At 44.2% G+C, this 12,706-nt stretch overlaps 1 protein-coding gene across 1 annotated transcript in view; it reads left to right on the top strand.

Moving 5' to 3' along the window:
- The window catches only part of RUNX2 (RUNX family transcription factor 2), a gene marked incomplete at both ends in the record, with an annotated part of 222,061 nt that extends 212,654 nt beyond the window's left edge, over window positions 1-9,407 (top strand). Inside the window, one exon of the mRNA XM_082307712.1 lies at window positions 8,728-9,407. Within this exon, the coding sequence (XP_082163838.1) occupies window positions 8,728-9,407 (680 nt within the window). The remainder of the gene's footprint in view (window positions 1-8,727) is intronic.
- Window positions 9,408-12,706: the final 3,299 nt, after the last annotated feature.

The raw sequence follows: 12,706 nt of genomic DNA, 5'->3' as shown, positions 1-12,706 counted from the left end.
TAGGAAAGATATAGCCTATGCAGTTCCTCAGTGTATGAAGACGAGAAAAAGCACCTCAGGCTGTGCAGTTTCAGGGGATTTTCGTTACAAGATTATTTTCCTAAAAACGGCACCGTACCTCTGGAGATGAAACATACTGGGAAATATATGAAAATTTAATGAATTCCATGAGTTCCTTCTTTTCTCATGTACTTAAGGCAAGATCATTCCCTTGTCATCTTCAGATCACCTAGAGGCTCTTTATTGTACAGCCAAAGTGTCCACCTTTAGCTTGATGAGCAGATTTTGGCCTGCAGACTCTGAGGCAGTGCAACAGCCGAAATAATCTTGCAGAAACACTCTCTTGTGCTATGTCTAATCATGGCCTCCTACTCAGCCTCTCCCTCTTTCACCCAAACATTGCTTAACCAGGAGGGCCAACAGCCATGGATCTGCTCAAGCCAGGACAAGAGGCTTCCCGCACTCTTTTTCATCATCTCTTGCATTTAAGTACTGAGTTTCCAGAGCCTGAGAAATGGTAAAAGACGAGGATTGCTGGACCACTGGTCTACTATAGTATAAAATTCTTATGTCGACTCTAAGGCTTAGCAGAAGCCTTGTGCCGGGGAGTCAGATGGTAAATACCCAAGAAAAGATATAGTCACTGTGTTTCAGTGGGGAACACTGCTGTGACAAGCCTTTGAAAGGGACAATTCCATCTGAAGCATAACATGGCAGAGGTTCAGCGTAACCCAGCCTGGGTGTAGTTTGTTTCATTAATCAGCCCAAGAAGAGCCGTGTCGTGTAAGCAACAGAGGCCTGTCCACTGCTGGCTGAACAATGTCCTTGCTGGATGGTCTGTAGGAACCTGAAATCTCATTGACTCATGTGTACTGAATTTCCAGACTTGACTCACTGGCTACTAAAACCATAAGATTGCATGGTGTGTCTCGTATTTTTCCTGGAAAAAAAGAGCAGGTTAATATAAATACATTTGGTTAATTAACATCTGAATCTGTTTTGAAATCTCCAGAGCATATATGTAAAGAAATTAAACTAATCTCAAACCAGCAAAGAAAAAAACCCAAAACGTCTGGAACTTCAGGATTTGTTTCTATACTGTTCGTGGTTGCCTCATCCTTTGGGCATCCTGTCTCTTCTCTTTTGTATCTCTTAGTACCTACTGAATTTCGTGTGAGCACGGGCTTGTTCTAGGGCCATGTGTGGCAGGAAATGCTATTGAGAAAGGTACAAAGAGTAGATACACAGGCGGTTTTAGAGAAAATGCTATCTGGCTGATTAGTATCAAAAATCTGCTGTGTAAATGGAAAAACTTCCTCACATAATGCGAAACTAGCCTGAGAAATTCATTGCTATAGGAATTAATTGAGACTAAAACCTTACCAAAGAACAAGAAAAAAGAAAAGAAGAAAAAGAAAAAAGGAAAAGAAAAAAACAAACAGGAAAAAGAAACATAGTAAAAAAACGGATGTGATGTTTACAAGGCTAATAAGAACATAATAAGGACATTTAGAAACACAATAGTACTTATTAAAGAAAGAAAACAAGACTCTCAGAAGAATTAAACATGTTGGAAAGGCTATCTGCTTCAAGACAGGAAAAACCTTTTCGTGTAGCTAATGGCCAGATTCAACAACGTAATTAAGCACCAACTCTATTTTCAGTTGTAGTCCATACAGTTGCAGTCCATTTTGAGCCTGATCTTAAATCAAATTTGTTAACCTGCATTGTATAAAAGGTGACCATCAACAGCGTAAATATCTATCCTGGGCCAAAAACCCGATTCATTAATAGAACATTGGGAAAATTTCCTACAACAGAGCAGGGCATAACTGTTATCGAAGACTTTTTGATAGCTTCCTTTAAGGCAGCATTTACTGACCATTGACAGAGGCAAAACACAAGAAAAATGGACAAAGTGGTCTGATCAATTTTAATGCTTTCTTCTACTCACTGTTTCTTTTGGCTCTCTGGAAGCAGCTGTCAGTCTTATTCCAGTTTCAGAGGACCTAAACAGTCTCTCCAGCCACTTCTCCATCCTCAGTAAGTTGCTGGGAAGGGAGCACATGTGGGTAGAGAAGAGATGTCCTTGCATGACCATGGGGATGGCTGGGCTGGCAGTCTCCTTAAACATGACAGATTCTCCTGCTGTGCCTTATTTCTGTGCTGCAAAGGGGAGGGAAAGAAGGCTTCCCCAAATTTAAGATGCATTAATAGAGGGGTAGGGTAAAGGAGCCATCAGAGGGCTGCGTTGGCAATGTCAGTTGATGGGGAAGATGAAAGTGGCCTTTGGTCCTGGCTCCGTTGTGGACTTCTGTCAAAGCATTTCATTTTTCATGTGTTTCAGTCTGGCCCCCATAAAGTGCAGCCAGTGTGAGACTTCTCTGTGCAGTGCTTTGAGCACAGCGGGAAAAACGTGTTAGGCAATGAATATTGTCATGAGGAATTGCCTACTGCCCAACAATATTACCTCTCCAACGTGCCTACCTCCTCTTTTCCTGTTCCCTCTCCACGCTGAGATGTCAGGGCATCCTCAGGGGCTCTTCTTTTGTAAAAATAACCGGAGCTGCTGAGCACTTCAGAAAGTCTGGCTTTGTCCCGTAGGTGTCAAAGAAGGACCTCAGGTTCTTGGAAAATCTGGTCCCAAATGAATGTAAAAATGCACATTTTGTCAGGAAGTGAATAAAATCTCACTGAAATTAAGCCAGGGACAAAGATGAAAAAGCAGATGGCCCATGACAAACTGTGAGAACAAATTTGTTCGCATGACATGGGAATAAGTATGTACTCATAACAGACTATTACTCAAGAAATTTTGAAAGAGCACAACTCCACAGGAGTCATAATGTGATTAGTCACATAAAGCCCAGTCCAGCTAGGCCTGGTGTATTGTACCTGAAAGAAGAGAAACAGACCCCAAAACAGACCACAATTAAAAAAAAAAAAAATTCCAAAGAAATGCATGAGTTTATGAAGTCAGAAAAACTCGTAAGCAAATTGAAATCTGTAGAGTAGCTCATGGACTGTTATTAGGCTGCTTAAAAATCAAGAGGCCAGACTTGCTGAAGTGACTCAACCAGTAGGTTTTTAATTTGGCAGCACAGCAACAACGTTAGGGTATTTTTGGTGAAAAGTCTTGGATTCTGGGACAGACTTTGCCACATGGCCCATTACAGCATGGTTCTGGTAATCTACAATTATTTCCAAAATCCCCCCTTTTTTTTTTTTAATTGTGGGAGTGATGGGTGAGATTGAGTTTGAAAACTAGTGGAAAAGGGCTGATTTTGAACACTGTCATCTATTGATGTGGTCTTTCAAATTAATATTTCATGCAAGACCCCTGATTTTGAGTGGGCATTTTTAATTACATGAAATCACTTTTGTCATTAAAGATTGCCATACCTTGATATATATGATATTTTGGGATATTTCCATGTATCCAGAGAGGAGTGGATTCCTAGGATATAAAAGTGATTTGCTTTATCTAAAAAAATAATTAACAATAAGCTTGCCTAATATTTTTATGATTTTTCTATGTATTTCTAAACTGCTCACTCAAAAGCACATGAGCGTTCAGAGCTAGTTTAGATTTTTACAAAGAAAAGATGTTAGACACAGTATCTAGAACCAAATTCAGATTCTGAAATCACACATATGCAAACACCAGTCCTGGAGTGCTCACACTGATGTTTTTGTTCAGACCTATTCTAATGTAGTGTCTGGTAGTCTGTTTGCCCAATGCTGTAATTTAACCCTTTCTAAACTTGATTTACAGCTCAAAACCCTTCTAAACTTGACTGCAGATGAGCAGTCGGAAGCAATGCCACTCTGTATCTGAATCAAACCTGAGCAGCGCAGGAGGGATGGCTTCAGATTCAGATCCCAAAGATGGACTTTGGCCGTGCAGAAGCAGTACCGCCCTCTCTTACGCAGACGTTGCTATTGGACTTTCATTTACCACAAGCTGTTAGGACTTCAGTTTCACTTCTTACCAGAAAGAGGAGGCAGGCGTATATTTAGACTTTCTTGGGAAGCAGCTGCAAAATGAAGTGGGAGTGCATGCACGCACTCGGTCTCACAGGCACACACGCAGATGCTGCTCGCTTTAGAGCAACTTCATAAACCCGAGCACAAGGGACAGTTCACAAAGGCTTCCTGCAGGTTACTGTGTCACTGAAGGGACTGCATTACTCATTTCAACATCTTAATATCCTTCTCATTGAAATAGGTTGTTTGTTCAGTGCTGACTCACTTGGAAGATTATCACCTTCTGAACCACCAGCTCATTTCTTGAAGCAGTCTAGGGGCCTAAGTCTCTACTTTCTTGCACCTTAAACCTTATCTCCATGGTTTTATGCCTTCCGTGGCAGCGCTACCCATTTACTATTCTGATTTGATAGGAAATTACTTGCTACATCTATATATAAAATGAGGAATCCAGCTCATCTGACTTCAGCCATTTAGAAGTCAGGCCATCTAAGATATTTGACTTAGTCCTACAAGAAATGCTGGAAGGGGAGGAACACGCCACAGCATGATCCTCCCACCCTTCTTAGGGACCTGATAGCTTGGGATGGCTTATCCCCGGAGGTGCTTCTTTCTCTGCTGGAGTCCGGATGACTGCCTGGCACTAGATGCCAGCTAAATGGCTAATGTTAGATGAGCTGAATCCCATGCAGTGTGCTAGCCAGTGGAAAGTCATGCCCCTGCTTTTCCCTCAAGGTTTCTCCTTCACAGACCTTTCCCTTGTCAGCTGACAAAAGACTAAGAAATCAGAGTTTGCAGCAATTTGGCTGCAAGGCAGATAAAATCAGTAGTCAAACAAAAGCAGCTAAGATAGCCAAGACCGCCTGAAAACTTAAATGCATGCTCTTCTCGTACAGATGAATGCATTTAAAATAGCTTTAGTTTCCTCATTCTCACAGGGCAGCCCATTAATCTTTTGGTAACATCCATCATCGTGGCCAGGCAACGTACCAGGAAATCCTCTCCTGGAGGTGCTCCATGCTCTCTCTCATTGCTGTATCACCTGGCCTAATTACAGTCCTGTGAGTTTTTAACAGCCCAAGGTCCTCTCAGAGTTGGCAGCACAGAAGTACTCCCTATTACTTGCAAATAGGTAACACAAAGATGTGCAACTGCTTTCTCTTTGGGAGACCTACAGTATATCAGGAGGGTAGTGAATGTTAGACATCCAGTGTTTCTAAGCTGGGCACCCATCTTATTTTTATGCACGTGGTATAGGATTTCTCTCTTAAAATGTAGGCATTTTCAGTGCATGGCATCCACATCTTAGTTATCCTACATTATACCCAGCAAAGAGATGAGAACGCATACTTCTCATTCTAGCAATAAAGAGGTGATGCTAGACCTGTTTAATCCACTGACTGGGAAGAAAGACTAGGGAAATAGTTAGGATGTAGATAACTATACCATACACTGCTAAAGCTAAAGATGACATGAATCCCATCTCAGTAAACCAGTTCTCCTAAAGGATGAGGCCAAGCTCCTTATGCACTCAGTAGAAAGAAGTGACTCAGAGTCTGTTCAGAGAGATACAGCCTATGTGTCTAAGCCCTCTCTTCAGGGGCTTTCCCTCTATATACAACATAGAAAATGCAGGTGCTTTCAGGGAATTTCTTCACAAGGCACTTACAGTTCGGTCATTTAGATGAATTGGATCCCAACCCAGGTTTTCTGAGTCTTGGATTAACTTCCCTAACTAGTGAAACGTTTTCTTGTAAGCTAGAAGCCTACCTTGAACAGCAAGTCTTTGCACAGGGAAGTACGCTATAGTACCTTACCATCTTCTTTAGACTGGGTATGCTGGAGGGTGCTAAATGACCATGCAGAGGTGAGTTGTTATGTTTAGGGAAACGTCACTGTACTTGTCTGAGCACCTTGTCTTCAACATCTCTGTTCTCTGCAGGCATCCATCCAACCTCACTTACCTACAGTTCTGTCTCGATACATGTCTAACACCCCCACGAATGAGTGTGCACCTAGATGCTCCAGTTAAGAAGACTCTTTCTGCTGGGGCTGTACAAAAAAGTGAAAAAAGCAAGCACTATAGTTGTGATGACTCACAGCATTCAGATAAACCAAACAAAATTGGAGAGGAAGGAAATAAATAGAATTATCCTGTTGTATACGATAAGCAACTGTAGTAGCTTGCTCCATGCTTCATCGTGCTTAGGACTTCCATATTCCTGGGGTTTCTCAAACATGCCCTAGCAATTTTGTCCATGGAGAAAAAATTATTGACCCTAGCTGACCCTGCTTTGAGCAGGGGTTTGGACTAGACAGTGTCCAGAGGTCCCTTCCAACCTCAGAGATTCTATGATTCTGCAATTTTCGTCATCAGTTTGGGTCTTTGGATATTGAGCAGTTGGGTCAGATCCTGTCCAGACAAGCAGTTGCTCTGGATGCGCATATCCAGTTGTCAGCTGTGCACATACCTGGCCATTGATCTGAGCAGTGCAACAGCTTCCACATGTCCTGGATACGCCAGGCCCCTGCACGGGTGCCCAGATGCCCACGTGGAATTTCTTAGATGGAAGTATGGGAGCCTGATCAAGCTGAGCAAGATGTGTTTAAAAGGCTGCATGGCCCAAGTAAATCTTAAGGGGGGAATTAGGGGGATGACAAAGCCATGGCTTCTAATAGGAAAGCCATGCTGTTTGGAAAGATTGAAGCTAAAAGAAGAGCCTTTGGTGGTCATATTTTTGTCTCTCTTTTTGTCTATATTAGTTACTACTCCTTGTATTTTAACCCCAATTACTCTTTAACCATTTAAGAACCATTTGTGACAGTTATTTGTCACAGTGCTAAACCAGATTGCCTCAAGGTTTGTCGAGCTTCCTCTGCTCTCCCATGTATGGAAAAACATCACACTTAATTTGGTTTGTTTGGCCAGTGTGGACAGGGATTAGCCACGCTATATATGGACCATAAACACTGTTCTGGTTAACACTACGGTTGAGCCAAACCTGAACCTTTCATCTCACCCTTTGCAAACTTTGGTGGTTTGGATGGAAATGGAACTTGTATTTGAACTGTGCTTTATTTTTGTTTTTGTTTTGAAAAACCAAAGCCCAATCAATAACACTTTGGAAACCCAACATCCAGCATCCTCAGCCCACCTCTAGTGAACAGGGATCGAGCGCCTGTGTAGGCAGGGACTTTGTGTCGGGAAGAAAGCCAATACACAAAGGAAGGAAACTGTTTCAAGGAACCTGCAGTAACTTTCCATAAAAATCTCAGGGACATAAGGGCATGCTGAATTTTGTGTCATAATCCCCTCCAGCCAACATGTGTGCTTAGTTAGGGAAAACATGGTGGTACCATGTGGAAGAAAGATGGACTTTTGTAGGCTGCATATCCAATTGGTTTGGTGTTAGAAATGACAGGGAAAAGCCTTCATTTGCTTTTGACTCACAGTTTCAGTTTGCTATCTGGAATACCAAACCAGCCAGTAAAGAAAACGGATTTCTCACATCAGATTTTTTAGATGCCAGAAATAATAATAGTATGGTGTTAACACCTCAGTACTTGGCTTTCTCTAGGTTGTCTTAACCTAGATAAATCTACTAATTTGTGTCTTTGTATCCACAGCAGTGCCTTAAAATTTGCACTTAATTGCAGCAGAAGTAGTTTTAAAATCCATCTGTCTTACACTGACCATTCCTGTAGCATCTCACCACCTTCTGTATAATGTGTTCCCAATGCTAAAATAAAGATCTGTGGCATGGTATAGTAATTCCACTATGCAGGTCTTTGAGGCTGTTGAAAGACTAACATTTCCTATTATATTTCTGGCTTCAGAATTAATGTAAAAATAGGTTCATCCTTACCATAGCGTATTTACCAACTGGGCACAGTGGGTAGAGCACCTTGGCCCATAGTGTGGCTCTCCAGGTCTTTGCGTATTCCCCAGCGGCTGCTCTGTCATCCTATACTGTATATGTTGAAGTCAGTCCAAGCAAGCATGTTTCTAATGAATTTAGTGGACGTTGGATGAGGTCCACTGAACTGCTTGCAAGGCGGCATAGGTGTCAGGCCGGGATGCACAGTGTCAACAATTTCTTTCTCAGTCTCTTCTTTGTTGATTTTTATAGCTGAAGCTGCTAAATATCTACAGGCAGGGATCTATGTCTAAGTTTAATTTTGTGAATTCTGTCATGCTTCTACACAAAAAATAAAATTATTGCAGAGTTTAAGCCACCAACTAGGTCTTGCTGTTTCTGGTGCTGACCTGCCCGTTCAAACCAGAATGCTGAAGACTGGGACCCTCTATGAAGCAGTAATTAACTTTGGCTCCGGCAGCAGCCATCCAGCCCTCACATCTCCACGGGAGATCTGAGTCAGTTAGGACATTACCATCGTTCCATGACTGGCCAGAAAAACACAGTAGGTAATTCACCAGCTAATGCATACGTATGAGACTTCAACCAGAAAAATGTTAAGGCCTGTCCAGAGGCTTTATGAAGAATGGGAGTGGAAGGATAATTTAGATTTGTAGTGTCAAATTGCATGTTTACCTACAGTAGGCTCTTGTCTTTGAGTATGTCTGTTCTTTTCTAGTTGGCCTACAGAGAGTATCACTACCGGCTAGTGAAATTCCCCCTTCCATCAGAAAAGCCTAGTCCCACCGAAGTGACAGCAAGCGATAGTCTGTGTATGTAAGTACCTGTGTGAATCAAGGCTCATGATGTGTCTTCCTTGCAGACTCAGACTCTTGCACGCCTGATGCTCCACCTGCTGCCACTTCACCACCAACCTCTGAAGAACCTGGACCTTTCACAGCTCCAGCATCACACTCTTCCTCTGACACTGGTACTGCATCATTTTCACCACCGTTACCTGCCAGTGTTGCAGCCTTACATCCCAAACCGCCTCCTATTCCACCATCAACATCAGCTTCTGCTGCCACTGTTCACCCTGGGCTCCCTTCTCTTCCTGCGCCACCCGCCTCTACTCCATCCCTGCACCCTGGACTTTATTTGCCGGTAGTCCCGCCCGGCAGTGCCACCCACCTCATCAACTGGCTGCCCTTCCTCACTTCTGCAACACTCACCACCATTCGAGGGAAGGAGGAAGACCAGCCATCCATAAGAACAGGCTCCGTGGAAGGCATGAAGCACTGCAGCACCACACCCCCACACCCCTCCCATGATGGAAATCCCCAGGCAGCACCCATGGGAGACAGGGCACCAGAGGCTGCTTCCTCACCGCCGGCTGCCCATGCCATGCCCCCAGGCTCCGAGCAGGCATCGGCGAACGTGAGTGACATCCTGGCAGAGCTGCGGACGATGAACAGCCATCTCTCCGTCATCGCCCGAGCCCTGACGCAGCTGGCGTCGTCACTGGCACCGCAGCAGGACGCACGTGGCACCCCACCTCCTTAGTGCCGGGCTCTGCACCGGCTCACCCTGCTCATAGGGGCTGGCGTTGGCCGGGGACAGCCCACGGTGGAGGTAGGGTGGAGGAAAGGGACCCTACCCAAACCTGCCCGTACCATCTGTGCCAGCTCGCTGTGCTCTGACACCGACCACGTCTCCCCAGTGGGTTTTTCTGTTTGTTTGTTTATTTCCTCCTTGTAAATGGCTGCATATATTAAAAAATAGTTTTGTGGTCTTGTTAATAAAATTGTTTATATTTCTTGCATTCCTTTCAGATGTGCTCGCTCCCCTCCTCTCACCCATTAACCACACAAGCACTGGTAAGAATCAGTGAGGTCTCGCACAGTGAATGCAGAGAATCTGAAGTGGTGAGAAGTTACCCATGACAAAATGCTCAGGGAGGTGACAAAACCCCTCTGAGCAATGTGAGGGGACACAGACAGGAAAGAACACAATCAAACTCTGAAAAGTTTTCTTATTTCTCTCCATCCACTCTGCATGGCACAACTGTTGAAGTTGGAGCCCTTCACGGTCCACTAAATCTCAGAGTAATTGCAATTACCAACGCAGGTAAAGGCTGTGATAAATTGTTCAAAATACAACGCAGGGTAGTTGTCAAAGCAGTACTTGGTCTGAACAGCTACCAAACAGCCTCATCAACCTCTTGTCCTTCGAGAGAGCATGAACTGAAGGCAGCACAGCGCTTAGCTGGAGTGCATCTGTTTTATTTGCCGGTGGTGCCTGGGGTTCTTCAAGGGCATAAATGGGCCAAGCTAATTTACAGCAATTAGCAGATAGATCCCGACATTTCTCCATCTTTTCCCTATTGCCAAGCTGCAGTGGCTTGCCTAAAGGTGGCCTTGAAGGCATGAAACCTCAAACAATCCTCTTTGTGGATAGGGAAAGAGCTCTTGGGCATGAATCTGGGACTCGTCCCTCTGAGATGTGTGACCTGAAGAGCAGCTGGTGAGGTACTCTTGGACGCTGCCTGGCCTGGCAGAGGCACCAGAGCTGGGAGCCGAAGGTTGGGATGTGCTTGGAGCTCTGGAAGAGCCCCAGGAAAGAGGACTCTCAGTTCTTGCAGAGCCATTTTGTGCATTTCAGCCACAGTCTGCCCATAGAGCAAATAGCCATCAGTCAAAATAAGATGTTTTCCCAAAGGTGGGCCAAGCACAGGGCCAGCAGAGGCTGAGCCAGGCTACGTGGCTGCTCTGTCTTTCATCCCAATGAATTAAAATGAAAGAAATGCTCATGGCAAACAAGAGGAAAGAACGGCCTCTGTGAAGTTTGGTATGATCTCGCCTTAACGTAGCTGTGCAGCCCTCAGATATCAGGATCTGAGGCCATCTCTAGGAAAAACCCAGACAAACAGACAGATTGCTAGATAAGATTAAAGAGGAAGTATTCTGTCTATTTGCAAATATTTCTGTTACAGATGAGCCTAAGCCACAAAGATTGAATGAATATACAAACTTCCCCAAAGCTCAGGTGTATTTGAATTTGAGGTTTTGGTTACTGTATATATATTTATATATAAACCTATCTATATTTTTAAGTCTGTGCCTGAAAGACAAAGCAACTGCCCTGTTCGATCATGTTTGTTTTTTTTTTTTTTTTCTAGGGCTGATCAGGCTCTGATGTGTTTAACAAAAAAGGTGAAAAGACATTTCATAGATGGCCTTCACTACCTTTTAGTTTTGTGTGTTTCAACAAAAAGAGATAAAAGGAGTGTCTTTTAAAAAATTTTGTCTTTTGATTTGGCTATTGTAGTTTCCATAGACTAAAAAAGCAAGAGTAAAGAAAAAGTTTATCACTTTTCCTCCCTTCATTAGGAAATATAGGACAGGAAAGAAAGGGGAAAGCTCTCTGGTTAAAAAAAATAAAAGGAATATTTTTCATTTTTACCTATCTTTCCCTCTTTCAGTTTAACATGGTAGTAAATAAATAGCATATTCTCCCACTCTTGGTACTTTATTTATCCTGTTGGTTTCGAATAGTAACCATTGATGGCCTACTCCTAATCTCAGCAGGGTTGAGCAAGACACAGCCATATTCCTCTGTACAGATAACTTCAGAAAATCCTACTGTGCAGTTCCTGAATGCTTTATCAACCAAGGTTAGAGCTGGCTTCATTTAGGTGTCTAAGGGATTTGACAACAGTTTACATGTCATGCAAATCCAGAAAAAAACTGAAAAATTTGCCTATAGCATTAGATATTCAGCTGTGAAGGCAATGCTCTTCTTTCTCAAAGATGCCACAAATGTGATCCAGCTGGCAGGGAGGGAAGAGCGCTATTCCTGAGCTTCTTCCTAAAGGAATGAGATTTCTGTGGTCCCACAGCCAAAGATATTAGATGCTAAACACGCTTGCAGTCTAGACTCCGAGCTGTCTGGTCCTGCGGCATCCTGACAACAAAGCAGGACCAGAGCCTGTAGCCAGAACTAGCAACTTTCAGATTGACTTGGTAACTGCTGCTGGCTCTCACATGGGCACAGCAACTGGCTCCAGAGCCGACAAGACAGACAGAGGCTGTCTGTGGATAGGGTCCGGCCGAAGGGAGCACGTCAGTCCTGACCGACCTGAGCCAGCCTGAGCCCAGCCAAGGCTCTGCTAATGCTGCGGCCACAGGGTCCACTTCTGCAAATTCCCATGCAGGGTTTGCCCACGCTGGGCTCTGTTAGCAGCGCCTGAGCCAGCTGGTTAAAACCCAGCTCAGGTACGTCTGGGCAGCCCCACCATGGCACAAAAGGGCTTCCCTGCTCTGCAAAGAGGGGTCCTGCCCATGGGCACCTCATTCAATAATGTGCATTATTCTCTACTCAGGGCATTCAATAGACTCATGTCCCTTAGGAATTTACTCGTTCGAACTTAATTGAACCACTTAAGCACTGCAAGAAACGAGTGGCTGCTCTGACAGCATCGCTTGGATGGCAAGAAGGCTGCCTCTGTCTCAGGTTTTGTTTGCTCTTCTTGGCTTTCATCTGCAATCATCTAAATTTGGCTTGGCACTGCCAGCCCCGCTGCTGCTTTCTGATTGCTTAGCAGCATTACTCGCATTGCTGAGCCGCTGCTGCACACATGGTACTCCGCTGGTCGAAAGCTGGAGTGCAGCTCACAAACAAAAGTCTCCTAAAGCATCTGAAGCTGGCAGCACAGCAGCTGAAGAAGGACAGAAACCCCGGTGCAGCTGGCACCGTCTCTGCACCGTGACCCCGCAGTCTCCCAGCACCTGCAGAGACAGCATGTCTGGGCTACTTCGATGCGACAGAGCCTCATAACCCATGGCAAACAGTTCAAGAGACTT

Source organism: Platalea leucorodia, assembly GCF_965183815.1.
Source record: "Platalea leucorodia genome assembly, chromosome: 3".
Lineage (NCBI taxonomy): Eukaryota > Metazoa > Chordata > Aves > Pelecaniformes > Threskiornithidae > Platalea > Platalea leucorodia.
Note: the sequence above shows the minus strand (reverse complement) of the source record. Positions and strands in the feature narration are given on the sequence as shown.